Here is a 23,406-nt window from a genome sequence, read left to right on the forward strand (position 1 = left end):
AAAGAAAGAAAGAAAGAAAGAAAGAAAGAAAGAAAGAAAGGAGGGAAGGAGGGAAGGAAGGAAGGAAGGAAGGAAGGAAGGAAGGAAGGAAGGAAGGGAGAGGAGAAAGAGAGAGAAGGAAAGAGAGAAGGAAAGAAAGAGAGAAAGAAAGAAAGAAAGAAAGAAAGAAAGAAAGAAAGAAAGAAAGAAAGAAAGAAAGAAAGAAAGAAGGGAAGGAGGGAAGGAAGGAAGGAAGGGAGAAAGAGAGAAAGAGAGAGAAGGAAAGAGAGAAGGAAAGAAAGAGAGAAAGAAAGAGAGAGAGAAAGGGAAGGAAGGAAAGAAGGAAATCAAGAAAGAAAGAAAGAAAGAAAGAAAGAAAGAGAGAGAAAGAGAAAGGGAAGGAAGGAAGGAAGGAAGGAAGGAAGGAAGGAGAAGAAACCCTAAAGACTTGAACACTGAGAAGGTTGTTGAGCGACTTTCCCTTGAAGCAAGAAAACAGCCATGTCAGCCTTGGAACTAGAACATGGAAGTGTGATGCTCCAGCTTCATGAAGAACTCCCCCCCTCCTCTCTCACCCAGAAACCAGGCACAGGCACCTCCAAATGACTGCTCCCCAGGGTCCCATGGAGTGGAGTTTGACCGTGAATCTCCAGTGCTGGACTGGGAGGTGGCCCATAATCCCAGCACTCCAGGTCTGAGTCAGCACGGGGGCCCTCAAGTCCTCCTAGGAGGGGACTTGAGTCCTCCGCTCTTGCCCGTGCCTCTCCGAAGGCCAGGGAGGCCCAACCTGAGCGGGTATGGAGGAAGGAAGAGTCGGGGGTCCCCCTGAGGGACGGGCCCACCAACCCCCCTGTCCATGGCTCAGCACCCCCAAGCCGGGGCCGCTCCCCACTGCATCGCATGTGGGTAGGAACTCAAAATATGGGGTCTCAGAGCCCAGGTGTCCACTGTGGCCAGGACAGATGTGAGGACCGGCAGGGATGTGACCACAGCCACACAAGGCCATCCAGCCAGGCTGGGGAGCAGGCGCGGAGGGGCGGGAGCAGCGTTCCTTAGCAACCTGCCCTCCTGTCTACTTGGTCCCCAGAGACTGCGCTGGCCCTTCGGAACATCACCCGCGTCTCTTGGGTAATGTGGAAGAGGGGGACACACTTGAGGCTGGGCTGAGGGGCTGGGGGTGGACAAAGCCACAAAGTGAGACTTAAGAGAAGCAAATTCAAGTGTCTCCCAAGCGAGGCTTCCTGTTCCTCCCACGGGAGGCCTGACTCCCCCTCAGAGTCCACAGGGACCAAAGATGGCCTGTGGGGTGGGTTCTGGCCCACTTCACTTCTTCTCCACTCTCTCCCCCTTCCCCCCTTTCTCTTTCCCTCTTGCTTTCCGTGCTCTCACTCTCTCCTCTGTATCCCTCCCTCCTTCCCTCTCTTCCTGTTTCCCTCCCTCCCTCTTCCTCTTTCCCTCCTTCCTTTTCCCTCCCTCTCCTTCTGTCTCCCTCCCTTTCTTTTTTTTCCTCTCTCTCTCACACACGTGGACACCGTGGACACATGGACACATGTGCGCACAGGTGCACAGTAAAACCTCAGGAGACCTGAGGGCTGTTGGCCAACACATTCTGTGCTGTACTTCAGAACAGCTTGCCTGTGCAACCCCTGAGCACGTTTCCATGGGAATGGGACCGTCCCCTCCTCCATCTCACCAGGCTTATCACCGGCAGGAACCCCCAAATCTGCCAAAGCAGCAGGGAGGAACAGTGGGGAGCCGAGGCCGGACCCCAGCCCAGCCATCCCATCCCAATCCCAAAACTCGCTGGCTGAGGCTCACTTGTAGATCTCCTCTGCTTTCTCCTTGACCTTGGACTGGTCTCCATACTTCAGATCCTCGCAGGCTTCCCAGAATCCCAGATTCTCCCCTGCGAGGAGAGAGCAGGAAAGAGGAAATGGAAGACGCGGGTCAGAGGGGATGGAGTCGGTGCTGAGGCTTTGTGTCCTGCAAAACAGGCCACCTGGCAGTGTGGTGACATCGGGCTAACTGCTCCTGTGGGGGAGGGGCCCCGGGAGAGCAGCTGGAAGCTAGCCACAGCTGGAATTTCTAGTGTCCTTGGAAAGGCACTGGCCTCCCACCCGCCAGCCTCAGGTCAATAAACCCTCATTGCGGGTTCGGTTCTTCCTTCTACTGACACACAGGCTCCTGCTAATCCTTGGGAACTGCTGTGTTTTCTCTCCCTCTCTCCCTCTTTTTGTCCTAGAATTTGTCTGTAGCAGAGATTTCCCGTCCAAGGTCACATGTGATAAGGGTCATTGCCTACACTCTGACCTTTCTTTATAAAGACCCCCTGAACTCCTCGTGGCAGCATCGGGTCTGCCTGTCTTCTGCCTCTTTTGTAAGGTAGACGCCTGAGTTCTAGAGCCCCTCCCAGGGTATCTACCAACCCAAAGGTCTTTATCTCTCTCCATGCTGATCACTGATCACCCACGGACCGCCACCAGAGCCAGAAGATGCTGCTCATGGGGGCTCAAGAGGAGATCCAGACCGCTTAAATCCTACTCTCCTTCCCACCCCACTGTCTCTCCCCACCCGTCCACAGCACCCAGAAACACCAAGAATAGATTGGAAGACGATTTGGGGTGGCGTCTTACCCAAGAAAATAAAGACAATCACACCAGTGGTAGAATAAATCCGGCACAGATGTGTGTGTGTTTCTGTATGTATCTGTGTGTCTGTGTCTGTACATATGTGTGTCACAATGCAGATGCAGGCATTGGACAAGAGAATTCTCCTCCTCTCCTTTCACAATACTTGCAGAAGTTTCCAGATATTTCAGGTTGAAAATGCCTCCTCACTCTCATAAACTCTTTGTCTCATGAACTTCAGAGAATTCTTTGGACCACCATTAACAGCCAATGTTGTTCTTAACTGACAGTCAGCTGATTGGGCATCAGGTGAAATGTAAACCATCTTGCTCATAGCAAAAGATTGCTTATGATTAAAATTAAATGAATAGTCACAATAGCCAGAAAGTGAAAACAACTCCAATAGCCAAGGACAGTAGAATTTATAAACAAAATGTGGTAGGCAGGTACCATGGAATGTTTTTCAGCCTTAAAAAGGGAGGAGAAGCTAATGAATGATGCAATGTGAATGCAATTTGCAGTCATTATGCTAAGCCTAATAATCCAGATAGAAAAGGCCAAATGTTGTATGATTCCACTTAACATAAAGCGGCAAACATAGCCAGATTCACAGAGGGAGTAGTATGGGGGGTAGCAGGGAGAAAGTTCTAGGCATAGGTGATGGTAAGGACCCCATGTCAGTGTGAGCATATTGATTGTCACTGAATTGTATCCTGACAATGGTCACAGTGATAAGGATTTTGACATACAAATTTACTACTAAAAGTAAGTGCACGAAAGTACCTCCACCAATGTCCACAGCAGCATTACTTGTAACACTAAAGAACCAAAGTAACCCAAATGCTATTCTCTGATGAAAGGCGAACCAAATGGATATATACTACAGCCACAGAAAAGGAATGAGGTGCCACTACATGCCACAATACAAGCATTATGCGAAGGGAAACCCTCACATGGCATATGATCTCATTTGTAAGAAATAACCAGAAGAGGCAAATCCACACAGATTGAAAGTAGATTTGTGGTTGTCTAGGAATGAACAGGATTGTGGAGATGGGGAGAGGGCCACCGTGAGCAAGTAAGAGCCAGGGCGTAATATGAAATCCTCAAAATGGGCAGGGGTTTCCTTCTGGGTTGTTGAAACTGTCTAGAATTAGATAATGTTCATGGCTGCCCAATTTAGTGATCATAATAAAACCCACTGAAGTGCATTGGATTGCAGTGATGCCTGCCTCTAATCAATCCCAGCACTCAGAAGGCTGAGGCAGAAGGATCAGAAGTTTGAGACCACACTGGGCTACATGGACCCTGTGTCAAAACAAATATATATATATATATATATATATAATATTTTATATATGTATCTTACTGTATGTATACATATCACTATATACATCTTGCACTTGCCTAGCAATGGAAAGGCCCTAAGTTCAAACCCCAGTACTGCCAATAAACACAAGCAGAACCAAAACTCTACTAAACAGTGTGCTTTAAAGGGGTGAATTTCACGTTCATATCTCAATTTGACTTTTTTAATTAAATGAGAAAACAGATGATTTATCTTCCTTGTTTCATACATAAATGCATCCTTGGGAATCACAAAGGGAATGTCAATAATATGGTCTTAGCTGGTGGCTCATGCCTGTAATGCTAGCTATGAAGGAAGCTGAGAACTGAGGAATGCAGTTCAAAGCCAGCTGTGGCAGGAAAGTCTGAAAGACTATATCCAATTTGCCAGCAAAATGAAGCCAAGAGGTTCAGCACCAGTTGTGAGCAAGCAAGCCAAGCAAGAGCAAGAGACTCTGGTTCCAAGTACCAGAAAACACACACACACACACACACACACACACACACACACACACACACACACACACACACACACACACACACACAGAGCCATGGTTTTAATGATGTCTTGAAGCCCTTTCTGGATTCTAATACTGAAGAATGGGGTTCAGTGTGAAGTTTATCCTTTTTGCCACTAGATGGCTCCATTTCCATTCATTCATGGGCCCACCTGGAGCGTGTACTTTTCCCATCCATCTGGGGTTTATTATATTACAGCAATCAGGCCTAATTATAGAAAGATCTTCAACAATCCATGTTACAACATAATCATCTACATCTACCAGGTTAAAGGCATGTCCAGTAGGATCTGTTTCAGACCAACCCCACAGACCAGCAGCTGAATATTAAAACCAGGACACTAAGCTCCCCCCAGGGCTGGGGACTTCATTAACAGGAAAATGAATCCCCCAAAACAACATTTCAGCAAAGGTGGGAAAGCCCGTTGAACATCCAGCCTAGTGAAACTGGCTCTAATCTAGCCTTGATTTCCCCAGATGGTCCTTGATACAGCATAAGAAGAAGTCATAAAAACCCACCACGATGAGGCAGCTAGCCATGGAGGATAGCGTGTGACTCTGCCTCCTTCCATCCATCCACACCCTCCAAAGGCCTTGAAGAAATCAAGACCAGAAGGCAAGGCCCTGGTTCCCGGGCACACTTTAGAATCACCTGGGGGTGGGGGAGGGGAACTTTCAAAATCTATCCCAACCCAAACCAACTGAAAACAAATCTGTGGAAAAACCTTTTTTTAAAAAAAAAAAGATATCCCAATGAGATTGGTAGAATTCATATCAGGAAAAGAGTCATGCTGCCAAAAGCAATGTACAGATCCAATACAAAATCCTACTCTCATTCCTCACCAAACTAGAAAAATAAATCCTAAAATTCCTATGGAGGCATAAAATACCCCAAATAGCAAAAGCAATCCTAAGTAGAGAGAGCAGTGCTAGAGAGGTCACCATACCAGACTTCACATTATACTACAGAGCCACAGAGATACAGAGCTTGTTACTGGCACCAAAGCAGACCCAAAAACCAATGGGGCGGTATTGAAGAAATAAAACCATACAACTACAGCCAGATCTATTTGACAAAAAGATCCTAAAACATACACTGGGAAAAAAAATAAAAAACAAAAAACAGCCTCTTCAATAAATAGTGCTGGGAAGACTGGTTATTTACCTGGAGGATAACTAAACTGGACCTCTAAATCTCACCCTGTACAAAAATCAACTTCAAAAGCCAAGACCTGGAACTTTGACTCTACTACAGGAAGTAGTAGAGTTAAAGTTATTAGGCACAGATAAGCATTTTCTGAATAGGACTCCAGTTGTTTAGAGGATGGGAGCGAGAACTGACAAATGGGACTATATCCAACCCAAGTTTCTTCACAAACTGAGAAATGATCATGAGAGCAAAGAGACTATTCACAGAAGGGGAGAAAAGCCTTTACCAGCTATTCAACATATAAAAGATTCATATCCAGAATATATTCTTTTAAAAACTCAAAAATTAATCAGCCAGATAATAAATAATCCAATTAATAACTAGGCAAGCAAACTGAGCAGACTGGCCTCACAGGAAGAAATACAAATGGCTAACAGATGCTTAAAGAAAGGTTCAGCATCCTCAGTCACAAAGGAAATGCAAATCAAAACCACAATAGGATTTCATTTCACCCTAGTGAAAATGGCAACCATCAATAAAACAACAAATGCTGGAGAGAATGTGCAGTAAAAGAAATCCACTGTGGGTGGGAATGTAAACTGGTGCAACCACTATGGAAATCAGTATGGAGGTTCTTCAAAAAAAACAAAACATTAAAAACAGACTTGCTCTGTGAGCCCGTTATACCACTAGTGGACATATATCCAAGGGAAAATAATCGACCAGAAAACACCTGCATACTATATTTATTCCAGCACTTTCACAACTGTCATATAACGAAATCACCCTAGAAGCCTAACAACTGATGAGTGGATTCTATACATACTGTGGAATATTACACAGCCATAAAGAAAAATGAAACCATGTATATGTAAGAAAATAGATGGAATTAGAGGACTGTATATTGAACAAGATAAGACATGCTCAAAAGATAACATTTGTTCATTCATATGTAGGAGCTAGACCCTAAAAGACATACATATTCATGAACATGTAGATACATAAATACCTGTAACATTAGTCACTCAAGAGGCTGAGATCAGAGGATCACAGTTTGAATTCATCCTGAGCAGGAAAGTCCATGAGACTCTTATCTCTAATTAACTGCCAAAAGCTGGACGTTTAGCTGTGGTGCAAGTGGTAGAGAGCTTGAGCAAAAAAGGCTCAGGGTGCCCAGGCCCTGACTTCAAGCCTCAGGACTGGCACAAATTAATTAATCAAATATCCCCAGGTTGCGGGGTGGGGGTGGGGTGTGCTGGTGGAGTGGCTTAAGTGGTACAGTGAGCATCTAGCAAGCATTAGCAAGAACCCTAGTATGGGGTGTGTGTGTGTGTGTGTGTGTGTGTGTGTGTGTGTGTGTGTGTGTGTGTGTGTGTGTGTGTGTGTGTGTACATGCACCCATCCTCAAATGAATCAAATCTGTAGAATCTTTGAGCTAAATAAAATCAGTCTGGGAGACCAAAAGGTGAAGCTTGCTTGGTTTATAGTCTATGCCCTCCATGTCCTAGAAAAGCTGGACTGAGGTTGGGTGGGCCAGGAGCAGGATCTCTTTGAGTGACAGCAGGGCAGCCCTGCCAGCTTGGAGCCCTGGTGAGCACGTACTTGTGAGCAGGGGTCACTTTTCCCCTGGAATGTAGAGCCTACGGAAAGAACAGGCCAGGGACCAGGCCAGGGACCGGGGTGTGACTCTTCTAGCTGGGGAGGGTGAAGTCCTGTTCAAGAGCATTAGCAAAGCTATGAAAATATCCCTGGAGAAATTCTAAGACCCTAGGCTAGATGGGAAAGGGGTGTGACTCAAATTATTTTCATTTAAAAAAACAAAAAACAAGGGCTGGGCATGTGGCTTAGTGTTAGAGTGCTTGCCTGGCCAACATGAAGCCCTGGGTTTGATTCCTCAGTACCACATAAACAGAAAAAGCTGGAAGTGGTAAAGTGGCTCAAGTGGTAGAGTGCTAGCCTTGAGCAAAAGAAGCTCAGGGACAGTGCACAGGCCCTGAGTCCAAGCCTCAGGACTGGCGAAAGAAAGAAAGAAAGAAAGAAAGAAAGAAAGAAAGAAAGAAAGAAAGAAAGAAAGAAAGAAAGAGAGAAAGAAAGAAAGAGAGAAAGAAAGAAAGAGAGAAAGAAAGAAAGAGAGAAAGAAAGAAAGAGAGAAAGAAAGAAAGAGAGAAAGAAAGAAAGAGAGAAAGAAAGAAAGAGAGAAAGAAAGAAAGAGAGAAAGAAAGAAAGAGAGAGAGGGAGGGAGGGAGGAAGGGAGGAAGGAAGGAAGGAAGGAAGGAAGGAAGGAAGGAAGGAAGGAAGGAAGGAAGGAAGGAAGGAAGGAAGGAAAAGAAAGAAAAGAAAGAAAGAAAGAAAGAAAAAAACTAAAAAAGAAAACAAAAACAGACTTACCACTGAACTCTTTCTTGAGAAAGTACTGGAAGCTCTGTCGACCCTTAGGGTCCCGGATCAATTCACTGAAGTTGAAGGCCCATCTTTCCACCCGCATCTTGGTGGGGATTTCCACCCTGCAAGGATGATGATTTGTAAATATAACACTCCACGTGAGGCAGGAGCTTTGCCCTGCAATGGCCTGGGTGGAAGCTGCAGGGTCTTCTCCAACCCCTGCCAACTTGCTAGAAAGCTATAGCCTCAGACAAATGCCTTAGACCCACATCCAGGAGGAAGCCCCCTGGAGGCGAGGAGGACACCACACTCTCAAACCCTGTTCAAAAGGCCTCAGACCTGAAGACCATTAGAGGGAGGGGGGACATCAGGAATATTACTCAGCTATAGACAGAATAAATTTTGAAAGTGCTGTGTAACAAAGGATCCTATGATACTGCTCATCACAAAGATCCAGAATGGTCAGATCCATAGACGGAAAGTAGAACTATTGATTAGTAGTAGCTTAGTGCTGGTTTGGTCTAGGGAGATGAGAGCTTAGAGGATTTATAGCTAAAAAGTTCAAGATTTCTTTTGGAGCTGTGGAAAGATGTTAAAATCAGGTCCTTCTATTTCCTTGCAAATGGTACAGTATCATTCTAACAGATGAGTAAAATTCCATTTGTGTGTGTGTGTGTGTGTGTGTGTGTGTGTGTGTGTGTGTGTGTGTGTGTGTGTGTGTGTGTGTGTGGCATTTTCTTGATCCATTCATCCACTAAAGGGAATCTGGGCTGATTCCATGCCTTGGCTATGGTGAGTAGTGCTGCAATGAGCATGGTTGTATTGGTCGCTTTACTGTATCCTGCTTTATAATTTTTTGGATAAATGCCCAGGGGTAGAATTACTGGATCATAGGGTAGTTCTATATTTAGTTGTTTGAGGGATCTCCATACTGCACTACTCTGAGTGTAATTATTAAAAAGAAAACGTTGAACTGGATGCTTTCAATGAGTAAGTTGTAGAGTGTGTGTATTATAATTGAAAAAAAAGCAATCATCAAATACATACAATTTGGCATTTAAATCCCAGAACTGGGTGTCATCTGTTATCCAGGGGTTGCTGGGAAGGCAGCCCGACATGATGGCATCATTGGACAAGAACTGCTCACTGTACTTGACAATCCTGAAAAGCAAGGGAATATTGTTTCCTGAAGTTCCAGCACCAAGAGATTACATTGCTGCTCATGTTGATTGACCAGTTCATCCTCTGAATCTTCATTGACAGAGCTGCATATTTACCACTGTCCTCTCACAAATGTTCTAACAGTCCCAAGGACTGGAAGATACTTGCCAAGATCTGTCCTTTTCTACTTGGGAAAGTGATGCCGTTTAGTCAATTCTCATTAAAAAATGGCCTCGTTATGCTTTATCAAGTTACTTTTTGGGAGAGTGTGTGTGCATACATGCATGCGTGTGCACATGCGTGCACACCAGTGCTGGGGCTTGAATTCAGAGCCTTGTGCTCTTGCCTGGCTTTTTTACTCAAGGGTGGGGCTCCACCACTTTGAGCCTCGTTTCTGGTTTATTGCTGTTTAACTGGAGATATGTATGAGTCTCTAAGCTTTGTCTGCCCAGGGTGGCTTCAAACTGTGATCCTCAGATCTCAGCCTCCTGAGTAGCTAGGATTACAGGCAGAGCCACCAATGCCTGGCTATCAGGACATATTAGCATTCACAGCTGACTTACTGGCTGGGGTCTTGGTTCCCCATCTTGGAAGCACAGGTTGTTTGTGCTTTGGCTGGGATCTCCTGATATGTTGGTGCCTACCCTGTGTCAGGATAATGCCCAGGCCTCATTATTTATTTTTTTAATTAATTTTTATTGTAAAGTTGATATTCAGAGGAGTTACAATTACATAAGTCAGGTAATGAGTGTATTTCTTTTAGAACAGTTCATCCTCCCTAATTTTCTTTCTGTTTTTTTCCCTCTCTCTCCCCTTCTCCCCCCAAGTTATATAGTTTATTTCCAACATAGTGTCTAGTGAGTATCACTGCTGAATTGGGTCACCCTTTGTCCCATTTCTGTGCTTCCCCTTCCCCTCCCCAAATCAGATAAAGTTACATACAAAACAAAGGGTACAGAAATTCAAAAAATTAAAAAAAAAAAAAAAACAGCAACAAAATGGGGGGAAAAAAACAGAAGAAAAGAAAAAAGGGAAAAAAAGCCACAAACAGTACAATAAATAACCATTTCTTGGAGTTCATTTCAATAGGCTTCATTTTATATGATCATATGCACACAGCTATGGGGCCCTTGTGATCCTCTCCTAAGAATATCCTCTTTGGTCTCACTGTGTGAATGTTCAGACTGCTGTTTAATTAATCATGTCCACATGTAATTTTTTTGTCTTTTACTATTCATTGGGTTTACTGAGCTTCATTATTTAAAACCTGACAGAGAAATGAACCCCAAACCTACCATGGGAGACAAAAATAAATGTTCTCAAGACAAGCCAGACCCTCCACATAACACACTTCCCGATAGAAAACCAGCACCCAGAGGTGAGGAGCATTGGCTACATGTGCATAGAAGATGACTGTTGCCAAATCCACCCACAGCCATGGGCGATTTCTCAGGGGAAGTGGTATTTTTTGTAAACTACGAATTGTTTCATGGTTTTTTTTTAAACAAGAAACAAACTCCTAACCACACTGGAAGACACTGGTATAAAAAGAAAAAGAAAAGGAAACAGAAAGAACTCTCCTCAGTCCCTGAAACAACCAGGACCAGTATTCAAGTCTTACGTAGCTCAAGTAAAGGATTATAGAAATAAGCCAGGTTATTTTCATGGTGGGGGTGGGCAGGGGGAGGAGGGGGGGAGTTTGCTGGAAACTCACTAAACCAAACATGGATTTCCAATGTATCCGAAACAGGTTTTAAATCAAAGATCAGCAATGACATTTAGCAGCCCACTGAATCGGTAAATACAACCTACTTATCCCTAATTAATAAATCTGAGTGGATGACAATGGAACCAGGTTGTCTCAGATCTCCCTGGAGGTCATGTCTGTGAACTTGGGACTCTTCCTCCCCCATCCTGCCTCTGCCCCCGCTTCCCTATTAGTGGATGACAAGGAATAGAGTAGACTTTTATAGGAGCTTGATGAATCTTGACTTTTCTCAACCCAAGGTAAAACCTGCAGACTTACTGTGAGTGAAGAAGAAACTGAACCTCAAAGAGACTGGGGGAGGCATCTACAGTTCTATTGGCTCTTAAAGCAGGCAGCCTATCATGTTGTTTGCCTTAAAGCCCAAGTTTTCTCAGTTGAGCCCCAGTGGCTCACACCTGTAAATCCTCGCTACTCAGGAGGCTGAGATCTGAGAATCCTGGTTTCAAACGACTAATTTGAGAGATGCTTATCTCCAACGAAAAGAAAATTTAAAAAGAAAGTGGGGGGGTGGCTCAAGTGGTAGAGCCTTGAACAAAAAAGCTAAGCAAGAATGCAAGACTCTGAGTTCAAGACCCAGTACATACACACACACACACACACACACACACACACACACACACACACACACACACACACACACACACACAGTAAAGCACAAAAGCACAAGTTCTCCTCTTGTTCACCAACTACCTACTTGCTCACCTAGCAAGACAAAGAAATCAAGGACATACCCTCCCAGGGACACGGAAGACTTCACTGTAGACCGCATCAAGGCCTGCTGGTAATACATGATCTGGAAGAGAGACCATCTTGAGACAACCAAGTCTTACCCTTGAGAGTCACCAATGCTCACAATCACATAGGGCTCCAAAATGAGAAGCCTTTTATATATCCACAATGAGAGTTAAGCCAGCCAACTTAATACCAACAGAGCAGGGACTTGGTAGAGAGGTGACCTCCCAAACTCCAAGTTAGTTCACCCATCATGCATTGATTTGGGAAAATCTGTCCTAAGTAGTATTAAGCTGAGCCATAAGGACTGATGCTTAGTTGTTCCCTCACAGCCTCCTGGTGATAGGAGCTGAGTGGTCCCTGCCACAGGGCCATCCCCAGTCTTTCTGGTTCTGAAGGGTCAGCCGAAGCAAGACATTCCCCCTCCTAGGCCGCCTCTTTCCCATTCAGATACCCATTGCCCATGCCCTGCCTCTGCAGGCGATGTTACCCAGGACTCTATCTTGGGCCATGCAGGCTATTCTGAATGGGCCTAAAGAGATGAGCCCAGAGTCTGGTTGGTAATATGGACCCTCTATCATGTTTCCTCTGTGGCCCCCTCTGCCTTCCCCTCAGATGTGTGACATCAATGGGTATTTTTTATCTGGACCTCAGCATCAGCTCCATGCTGACCTTACCATTGACAGAATGACCTTGTCATTCTGTACTGTCCCTTAATGTGACAACAACTGCTTGCACACCACACATGGGTTTCATTTGTGCTACTGAATACAGAGCATAAAGACGGCGTCCGTGTAACTTATTACAGGATTTTAAACCAGACCCCTGGAACTGCAAGACTAATTACCTCTTTTCTGACAGCAGGAATTGTTTGTTTCTGTAAAAACAAAGAAATAAAACCATTCAATGGATGGCATTGAAATCATTACAGTTCAAATACCTGTTGGAAAAATAAAACCCCTTCCCCCCTATGAACACTGCCCATCCTTTCTTACTCAAAGGCTAGAAATTTCCCATCACCACTACTTCTGTCCCATTCTGTGCAACCATGGGAGGCCGTCAATCAAGTGGTATGACCAGGAAAGGAGTTTAACTTACCACTATGACTTTACATGGCTCTCCTCAAAACTAAGATGAGCGAGGCAACAGTGGCTCACACCTGTAATCCTAGCTACTCAAGAGGCTGAGATCTGTGGATCATGTTTCGAAGTCAGCATAGGCAAAAAAAAAAAAAAAAAAGTCCATAATACTCTTGTCGCAATTATCCACCAAAAAGCCTGAAATGGAGGTGTGGCTCAAGAGGTAGAACACCAGCCTTGAGCAAAAATTACTTAGGGACAACAAGTGCCCAGGCCCTGAGTGCAAGCCTAGCACTGCCACAAAACAAAACAAAAAAGAATCAAAGATTGTCTTTGGGACTGGCCTGGTCTGCTGTCATATCTCTAGAATCATCTGGGAAGTGAGAGATAAAGAAATGAAACCTCACTTCTCTCTCATTCTGGATCGAGAGCGAGATGGAGATGGAAAAGATAGCAGGAATCTTAAGCTTCTTTTCCCATAGAGGAAGAATGCTGAACGAATGGCAAGATTTATTCTCAGTTATTCATAACAACTTAACCAACACCACAAATTGGAAAAAAAAATAGCCATGTTGTCCCTCTGCCTAAACTGCCAAAGCAAGTTCACACTGAGGGTCACCTGAAGAAGTCCTCTCTCTCTCTCTCTCTCTCTCTCTCTCTCTCTCTCTCTCTCTCTCTCTCTCTCTCTCTCTCTCTGACTTTTGAGTTCAGGCTAAGAAAGGACAGCTTCAGAAAGAGGTCTATCAATAGGTTTTTAGAAGCTTCTAGAAAGCATTCCACTCTGAAATACATAGATCTCTGTCCTGATACCACTTTTTCTGGTCTTGCCTTTCCTAGGTTTTTTTTTCCCCAACAAAGGTTAAAAAAAAAAAAAAAAGCTGGCTCCAGTGGCTCATGCCTGCAATCCTGGCTACTTAGGAGGCTGAGATCCAGAGGATCACAATTTGAAGCCAGCTGGAGTAGAAGAGTCTACAACAACAACAATGAAACACCAACAAATATTGGCATTGTGTATCAGAAATTCAAGTCAACTGGGAAGTCCGTGCGTCTATTTGCTGAACTTGGCAAACCTGCTACTGTTACGATAGTCATTTAATTGAGGTCACAAAGGACATCATTTAAAATTCCACACACCCACAATTCTGTGCAACTCAGAGACCTACCTCATGATAAATCAGGAAGGAACACAATTTTTTTTCTTTTCTCCCTGGAACTCACAGCTCAATCCCTTCCCGTCCCTGGAAACTGGGCCTCCCAGAGTGAACCCACGTTGCGACACGGAGAACATTCGTCCTAAGGAACCCTCCCTGACATTCTGGATTCCTGGAATTCTAGCAACTTCACTATTTTTCACTTGCAGAGTCGCCCAAATAGGGGCACGTCTAGACTTGTTTACAAGGCTCTGTGGCTCAAACGGGAACAGAAGCTGAGGACAACTGTTACAGGGCGAGAAGGGTCAGGGCCATGCCAGCCAGACCCCGCCAGACAGGAAGGAGAAAGCCAGGGCAGGAAGAGGCAAAGGGCTCTGGATGAGGGTGCTGGGTAGAAATGGGCAAAGAAACAGAGGTAGGGCCAAAGGTGAGATATGGACGCACAGAGAGGGTGTATCAACGCACAGAAACAGCGAAAGCCAGCAACTGAGGGAGTTCATGCCAAGCAGCCAGGAAAAGGGAAGAGAGACAGCTGGCCAAGGAGACAGGGTCTGGGACTGTCAGCATCTGAAGCAAACACCTGTCAAGTCAGGTACTTCCTGCATGGTCAAGGCAGGATTTCTCTGAATCTGAAGACCCTGCTACAAAATGAAAATGCAGAGCTCCTTCTCCCGAAAAGCAGATGTTAACATGGCGACAAGAAAAAAATCCAGCCTGGCACTTCTGGGTGTGGGGCCGTGGGTACTGGTCCAAGTCACCTGCCTGTGCCTGTGGAGCCTCTCCACAGAGGCTCTGTGTGTAGGCCAGGCCTAGGGGAGATGGAGATGGGAGAGGGGTGGTGATCCGCTACAAACTAGAAGGTTCTAAATCAGAATTGTAGCTGGTCCTCCTTGGGCAAATAGTGAAGTCTCCATTCCAGTTTTGTTATACGGAAATGAAAGTCGCCTTATCTCCCCTAAAGGACTTAACGAAATCCAGCAATGTTTCTAAAAGCCCCACGTCATAGGCATTAGACACCATCAGGCAGTATTTGGGGTAGGCTCTGGAGGCCATTCATGGAGATTCAAATCCCAGGATCACCATTTCTAAGCTGTACAACCTCAGGTGAATCCCCACCATCACTGCCCCGGGCCTATTTCCTCAACTCAGAAGCAGAGTTGCTCTTATGATTCCCTTTCTCTACAGGGGAGGGGCTCTGAATGGCTCAGGAGTTTGAGCCAAGCTCCCATGGGTAAGGAGTGACAGAGCTGGGTGCTTTGAAGCTCAGCAAGGGATCATTCTCCCTAGCCATCACTAGATGACTCTAGAACCCCCTCCTGGAGTGGGGGAACAGGACGGAAGAGCCAGCCCTGTGCACATAACAGCAAACAGCCAGGCCAGTGCCTGGTCTCCAGGCAGGATCATCACAAGTAGGGGGAGATCTGTGCACTTGGCACCCTGGAACTGAGTGAGAGAGGCATACTTCCTAGGATATAGGGTCAGGCCTTGCCAGGACTGGGCAGCCAAGCTAGCCTGAGGGAGTGGTCACCGGGGGATCCCGAACACACCCTGCCAACCTCACAGTCTCCTGAGAACTCGGGCTTGGTGGGGCTTTAGCTCTGTGTAGGAAGAAGAAGTCCAGAGTCCAGGCATTCTTAGACACGACCTCCCTCTTCCCTGAATGGAGACAAACACAAAAATCTCTCTACTCCCAAGGCTTTATGGAGATGTTCCAAGTGCTCTATACTCCTCTCGAGGCAGAAAAATGGAAGTAAGGCCCCCCAGATGTGGGAGATGCTGCCTGCATATGAGGTCCCAGGCCTGCCCCGTACAGGGACACATCAGACACTGGTGGCCCGGAGAGGATGACAGCCTGACTGCGTGAGGGCCACGTGCTTCTTCTTATGACTCCACATAGCCAGCAGGCACACCCAGGAAGAAAAAGCTGGTGGAGGAGACAGAAAGAGAGAGAAAGAGGAAATATCAATGGCAGAGGTGGCCCAGTCCCTGGGGAACCCACCACGGTGAGCCCTTCTGTGCTCTGGCCCTAGGCTAAGAGCATCGCCGGCCCCTGTCAAGATTTCAGGTTTGGAAAGCCAGAAGGCATGGCTCCCCTCCTTCCTGGACAGCCCATCTGCCATGACAGTGGCATTGATCTCTCTTTCAGAAGCCTTCCCAGCTCCCAGGATGGAGCCGTTCTGCTCCTCAGTTGCCTTCACCACTTGCTAAAGTGGAGGCCCTGCCAATGGCTTCCCACACACTCACACTGCTCAGCCGTAGATGGAACTGCAACGCCCCCCATGTCAGATGAGTGGCTGCTTCCTCCCCCTCCCCTCCCCCTCCAACAGAGAAGAGGTTTCCAGAGCAGCTCCTTATCCAAGGGAAGGGGAGGACAGGGCGGGGCGGGGGGAAACGACAAAAATCTTTTACCCTGGCTCTGTATTTTACTCAAGGATATTCTGTCTCCATGGCAACTGAGCCTACCAGGCCTCCGCAGTGATTTGTTATCTGACAAGAGGGGATGTGGGAAAGGCTGCCATAGGAACTGATGGTACCATGTATGTGTCACGGGACAGCCACTTTGCCTCTCGGACAAGAAACCAGACAATTTCCCCACGATGCTCTCTGGGGACTCATGGCTCTCTCCCCAGACATGCCAAAGATGCCTCTTACCAGCTCCTTCCCCTTTCCCCTTGCCCTACCATCTTCCCACATTTGGGGCTCAGCCCTCCAAGCCTCCACTCACACCTCAAGGTACTGCCAAGCCTTATGGATGATGCCCTAAAGAAGTAACTGCCCTTGACAGCTCAAGCTGGAGGTTAGAGAGAAAACAATGATATGGCTTTTAGGCAGAATTAAGAGACCAGTGGTTTCCAGCCTGAGCAATTCTGACTCTCTCTCAGTTTCTGTGGCTGGAAAGGCGTCCACAGGTTCATTTGTGTCTGTTTGGACGATGCTGATGCTGATGATGGTGTGTGTGTGTGTGTGTGTGTGTGTGTGTGTGTGTGTGTGTGTGTGTGTGTGTGTGTGTGTGTGATATGTATATGCCTGGAATGCTGCAGAGACTTACCTGTTTACCTTAACTTCATTTGGATTGGTCACTCGGTCCAGGCCATAGTCCAGCACATCGTTCATTCCTGGCTAAATGGAATAGAAACAATGTAAGCATCACTACAGGATTAGATCAACTTTAGGTGTTAGCCAAGCTGCAAATTGTGAGACCAAGCGGAGAAGGGCTTGCACCCCAACCCATAGGGAGATACAAGAGTGTGTCAACCCTCCAGGGGAGCTAGGGAGCTTCTTGGGGACTGTTCAGATACCAGTGCTCCCCAGCATCTAACGTGGCGTGTGATGGAAGACCAGATGGGTGAGTGGGCAGATAGATGAATGAATGGAACGATGGGTGAGTGGTTAGTGGGATGAATGGATAGTGGACAGATGGATAGCATTTCAGTACCATAGTAGGGATGATGGATGGTTGGGTAGGAGGGTTGATAGATGGATGAATGGAGAGATAAATAAATGGATGGATGGATGGACAGCCGGATGGATAGCATCTCCAAAATCGTGGCTGGATGGGTGGGTGTGGAGGATAAATATCTAGGTAGATGTGTAGATAGATAGATAGATAGATAGATAGATAGATAGATAGATAGATAGATAGATAGATATAGATAGATAGATAGATAGATAGATAGATAGATAGATAGATAGATAGATAGATAGATAGATAGATAGATAGATAGATAGATGAACAAATGAGAGAAGGAAGGGATAACACTGAAATTCAGTAAGTGTTCCCTAGGATCCATCCATGGGACCCCTGAGCCCTCCCACAGAGCTCCTTCCCACAGTGCAGTGTTCTGCCTTGGGCTGGATAAGAAGTAAGACATTGGTGCTTGGGGAGAGTCCAGGTTTCAGTCAGGCGTTTCTAGGATCCAGCTCTGGTTCAGCTACTTTCCAGCTGGGCCAAATCTCTCACAAAACGCTTTGTCCGCACTCTGCCCCCAGCCGGGAAGCAGAGACAACGCATTCTACCTGGTAGGTTCTTCTGAGGGTTTAACAGAAGGGGATGTCCTATTCGTAGTCAGTAAAGAGTCACTGTCACGCAACAAGGGAAGATGATTCAGTAGATGGATTCATTGGTGTGTTCCAAAGCTGGGTCTGCACTCTCTGATCCCTTCCCCCCCCCATATCTCAACTCTGCAGCCAGGCTCTGTTGGTCTCTCTTTTAGAGGCCAGCAATTGAGGTCCTTCACTTTCTTCTGGGCACCAGTGGAGGCCAGGCACGTGTTATAAGAAGGCTCAGTGCACTGAGCACTCAGTGCTCAGAGGGTTGGAGGGAGCTGCTGGCTTTCTCTCCATCAGAGCTGGCCTCCTCCATAGCATGGAAATGGTTTTAGGTCAGAGGTTGGGCTGTCAGATTAAAAACTAGGGCATCCAGTTCATCTCAGATAAATAACAGATGATTTGTGCCCCTCCAATAGTTTAATACTTATTGTATATTTATGTTAAAACTACAAAATAGGGGCTGGGAAGGTGGCTCAGTGGTAGAGCGCTTGCCTTGCATGCATGAGGCCCTGGGTTCGATTCCTCAGCACCACATAAGCAAAAAGAAAAAAGCCAGAAGTGGCGCTGTGGCTCAAGTGGTAGAGCGCTAGCCTTGAGCTGAAGAGCTGAAGGACAGCGCCCAGGCCCAGAGTTCAGGCCCCACATCCAGGACCCCCCCAAAAAAAACTACAAAATGTATTCAAATAAGCATATGTTTTCTACAAACATGCTGTTTAGCTGACATTCAAATGGCACAAAACATCTGTATTTAATTGTCTAAATCTAGAAGCCCTGCCCAGCAGCCTGATATGGTAAAAACAAAACAAAAACATACTGGGCCTCCATCCTAGACAAGGAAGGGGAGAAAACCAAGACAATAGAAAATATATTGAAGATGGCAGGGAAGGGGCCCCACCATCCTCTCCTGAGCCGGGACCTTTGGGCCTAGATTAACAAATAACCACTTCCTCTGTGCTGGACACTGCCCTGGGGAGCTGGTGAAGGTGACATGAGGGTCCTGCTCTTGGGCATCCCCAGAACGTATACTAAGGCACTTCTGGTGTTAAGAGAGGAGAGGCACCCCTCCCCACCTCGACTCATCACAGAAGGGTCATTAAGAAGCAGGGCACCAATAGCTCACACCCATAATCCCAGCTACTGAGGAGGTGAGATCTGAGAAGCCTGGTTTGAGGCCAGCCGGGCAGGAGAGTCCGTAAAACTCATATCCCCAATTAAACAGAAAAAAAATGCCAAGTAGAGCTGTGATTCAAGTGTGGTAGAGTGCCAGCCTTGAGCAAAACAGCTAAGACAGCAGCAGCACTCGGGCCCTGAGTTCAAGCCCTAGTACTGGCTTAAACTTAAATATATATATATAACTTATAGTCATGACCAGTACCATGAAGGGACATACAGATGCCCAAGGCAGATGCCATGAGAGCTAACCTCGAGGGGAAGGGAAATGGGAAGCAGCCTTCATAACAATGCCTTGCCTAGATGGATTCCAAGAATTTCCCCTTCATCTGCTAGGGAGAAATACTTGATCATGGATGAAACAGAAGACAGACCTGAATGCATATGCGCGCGCACACACACACACTCACTCACTCATACTAACACACAGGAAATATGAGCTCCTACACACTCACCCGTTTTCACTAACACAACATACATACAACCCATGCATTTATACTCTCAGGCATGAATATTCACATTTACAGACACATACATACCCTACTACACTGGAATGAACACACACACACACACACACACACACACACACACACACACACACACTCTCAGTTGTCTGTATTCAGGCTCCCTTCTTGCTACCTTGGCATAAAGGCTTGACTTAGTTATCCAGCAGTTTCCTCTGAATCTTTCCCGCCCTCCACATGAAATCAGCTACTCGAGAGCTCAATGGTTTACCTGAATAATGCAGGGGTTCCTTCCACTTTCCAGACTGGATGTCTCAGACTGCCAGGCCTGCAGCCACCCCCAGGGATTATTGTTCCTACAGCCTTCCCTGTGCCCCATCTTTTCCCTCAACTCTACAGGATGGTCAGGCCCTGTCCTGTAGTGCCTGCTCCTGTCTCCTGTCAGCAGCCATCTGTCTCAGTTAATGGAGCTATGGTCCCATTCAGGTTTCTACCTCCAAAACTGCTTGGTTTCTACCTCTGCTTGGTTGGGGATTCCTGGGCTCATCCATCCATTCACTCTTCGATCCATTCGTTCACTTATCCAGCAGCTTAGCATCATCTTTGGTGTGCTGTGACAGGTCAAGGCTGTTGGACTCATAATCCAGCAAGAGTCACTGCTGACAGTTTCTGGCTCACAAAAAGGTACTCGAATGAAGATGACCAGACATAACTGTCAGGGCACAGGAAGTCACTACACCTCTGCGACATGCTGCCAAGAGATGAGAGGCACACACAGGACCCCTGCCCTGGTGCCACAAACAGGAAGCCATCCAGAGATGCACACACTCCTCCTCTTCAGTTAGCATGAAGCCCCAACTACTTCCTGGGACGTAAATGAAAGCCCAGAGAGAACTGGTGTCCCCTGCTTGGGGACCCTCCCTCATGTCACTCCTGTCCCTTCCTTCCCTGGTCCTTGCCTAAAGTGTCAGACCTTTTTGATGCGGTGGGGGGGGGGGCGAAGATTAATAAAACAATAAATTGGGGCTGGGACTGTGGCTCAGTGGTAGAGTGCTCCCTAGAACACATGAAGCCCTGGGTTCTACTCCTCAGTGCCACATACACAGAAAAAGCTGGAAGTGGTGCTGTGGCTCAAGTGGTAGAGTGCTAGCCTTGAGCACAGAGAGGCTCAGGGACAGTGCCCAAGCTCTGAGTTCAAGCCCCAGGACTGGAAAAACAAAGCCCCCTAAATTGTTTGATAAGGAGGGGAATGGGCTGGGAAGGTGGCTCAGTGGTAGAGTGCTTGTCTCACATGCAAGAGGCCCTGGGTTTGATTCCTCAGCACCACATAAGCAGAAAAAACCGGAAGTAGCACTGCAGCTCAAGTGGTAGAGTGCTAGTCTTGAGCTGAAGAGCTAAGGGACAGCGCCCGGGCCCAGGGTTCAGGTCCCAGGACTGACAAAAAAAAAAACAAAAACAAAAACACCAGGACAGGGAGAGGGAGACAGAGAAGAGGCAGAGAAGATATAATTTGAAGTTGAAAGATTAGAGAAGTTTGCCACAAGCACATATTGGCTTGAATGTGACTTCCATGGAGAACTGATATAAGCCCCCTGCTTCTGTCAAACTACTCTGGTACTCTACTCTGGTACATCACTCATTCTTTTGTGCAATAATCTTAGTCTCTAGCTCTCTGCTTGCCCATAGTAAGCTCCTTAAAGTCACAAGTCAAGTCTGTTTGGAGTCATAATCCAACTATTCTCCTTGCCTACTAGGCATCTGGCATACAGGGACCTCCAAAAGTACATGTCGGCATTGAAAAAGAATAGAACCAGAATATATAGTTTCCTGTCCCATTTTCTCATGATATAAAATCACGTGTCAGACTACTTTTTCTAGGGCAATGGATAGCCTTCGAAATTATTATCTGAATAACTTCTCAGTGTTCTATGATGTCAGATTTGGCTTCATTTATTTTGCCATCCACTGGGGTGTGGCATTTATCCTGACCCTGGCAGGAAATGGAAAACTGCCATCTCTTCTGGTGAACGTCTGTCTGTGTGTGGGGGTTGAACTCAGGGCAATTGAGCTCACTATTCAGATACGTGACCATGGTATTTAGGGTACACTACTCGAAATCATCCTTGGCCTTAACACCAGGCCTGGGAGATGAACTACATACACCCCCAGAAGTCTGGGGTGGTAACACAAAGGTGTAGGGAAGACAACCCTCACCCTCCTACCCCCAAGATGGCTCATTCAAGGGACCATTTCCCATTGTGTCTCTAGACATAACAAACTATTACACAGTACTCAGACCTCTACTTTGTTCCATTCTGGTAAAAAGCAGATGCGGAACCTCATCTTCCTTCACTACTGGACGCTGGATCACGAGTGCCATTTTGGCTCTGTGATCCCCCATCCCCACCCCACATCTGATCTTGGCCTCTGCCAGTGGTGCTGGGCCCAAGGCAGCAGCCAACCACCCTCTTCTCCCTGTGTGATAGCAATTTGGATTCTGAGCTCTGGAGGAACACGGGGGTGGGGCACACACGGGGGTGGGGCACATCCGGGTCCTTCTTCCACAGTAGCCCGTGGGACCTTTGGTATGAACTCGCAGCCCAGCACAGAGCACTAAGCCTTGATTTCCCCATCCCAGTGATGGAATGCCGGCATTCCCTGTTTCGTCGTATTGTGGACAGGGGTGGAGGAGGCAACCCAGGCATAGAGCTTCCCATGTACATACAGGAGGAGCTCCATGATTTCTAGCTGCTATTTCATGCCCAGCACCTAACTTCTGACCTGGCACAGAGTCGGGCCCAATCGGGGACTCATAGACAAAGATACAGATAAATGAACAAATAAACCGGTTAATTTCATAGCTGCGTGACACACTACAGCAGGTGGCCACAGTCAGTCCACAAAGCGACTGTGCCACATCCACAGAGCCCAAGGCTCAGTGTGTTGTGGCTGGCTTTTGTCCCAACTCACTGATGGTTTGTTTGTGTCTCCTGGAGACAGTCTGGCAGTCTGTGGGCTCCAGGGCTCCCTGAGTTTGTCAGACAGATTGCTCTATTCCAGGCTGAGACACTCCTCAGCCTGAATAATGTCTGCTCCATGCATGCCAATAAGAGGGGGAGAATGTTCCGAAAGATTTAGGGAAAGCAGGGCCCCAGATGCACTCCTGTCTCGTCCTCAACAACTGGTATCTGGTTTCCACTGAGGGGAGATTAGATGTGAAGAGCAGTTTCGTGTGCTAGGAGTTTTAGGACTACAGCAAAGCCTCACTCTGAACACTCTATCCAAGAGGGACTGGGCCGAACCCAAATGTTATGCTTTAGGAGCAGCGGGCAATGTTCTAAAGACCAAGGAGGTTACCAAAACACTGCGATGTAATGGATATATCACATGACATTGTCGGGCACGGTGACCTGAGAGGAGGAGTGAGATAAAGCTCCCCCTCAGATCTAGGGGTTCAGATGCTCTGGCACTTTAGGAGCTGTGTGAACCTCGGTTTGCTTATCAGTAGAGCGGGAATGACACTAGTGCCTTTCACAAGCGGGTGAAGGCAGAATGCTTAGCACCAGAATGGTGATGGTGGTAGCAGTGGTGGTGGAGGAGGAGGAGGAAGTTGGGGACCTGAGCTGCGTGGTGGGGGGAGGCAGGGATTGATAGAGGTGATGGAGGTAAAGATAAGATGGTGCAGGTTGTGTTGACAGAGTTGGAGGCGGGAAGGGGTAGGAGAGACAACCTTACAGACACACTGTCATGCTATGAGGAGCCACCCAGCCATTTGCCTAGCAGGAGCTGAGAATTTACCCAAGGAGAACCAGGGCAAACCTGGGGTGA

The 23,406-nt window shown here is 46.8% G+C and overlaps 1 protein-coding gene across 3 annotated transcripts in view; it reads right to left on the reverse strand.

Moving 5' to 3' along the window:
• The window catches only part of Rgs9 (regulator of G protein signaling 9), a 63,875-nt gene that overhangs the window by 14,783 nt on the left and 25,686 nt on the right, over nt 1-23,406 (reverse strand). For all 3 annotated transcript variants that reach the window (XM_069993282.1, XM_069993283.1, XM_069993284.1), the window contains exons 9-14: nt 16,952-17,014; nt 12,512-12,541; nt 11,664-11,725; nt 9,051-9,164; nt 8,010-8,125; nt 1,798-1,885 (exon numbers count right to left, since the gene is read on the reverse strand). In XM_069993282.1, the coding sequence (XP_069849383.1) occupies nt 1,798-1,885; nt 8,010-8,125; nt 9,051-9,164; nt 11,664-11,725; nt 12,512-12,541; nt 16,952-17,014 (473 nt within the window). The remainder of the gene's footprint in view (nt 1-1,797; nt 1,886-8,009; nt 8,126-9,050; nt 9,165-11,663; nt 11,726-12,511; nt 12,542-16,951; nt 17,015-23,406) is intronic.

The sequence above is a fragment of the Dipodomys merriami genome, unplaced genomic scaffold, assembly GCF_024711535.1.
Source record: "Dipodomys merriami isolate MVZ:Mamm:240054 unplaced genomic scaffold, mDipMer1.0.p SCAF_42, whole genome shotgun sequence".
NCBI lineage: Eukaryota > Metazoa > Chordata > Mammalia > Rodentia > Heteromyidae > Dipodomys > Dipodomys merriami.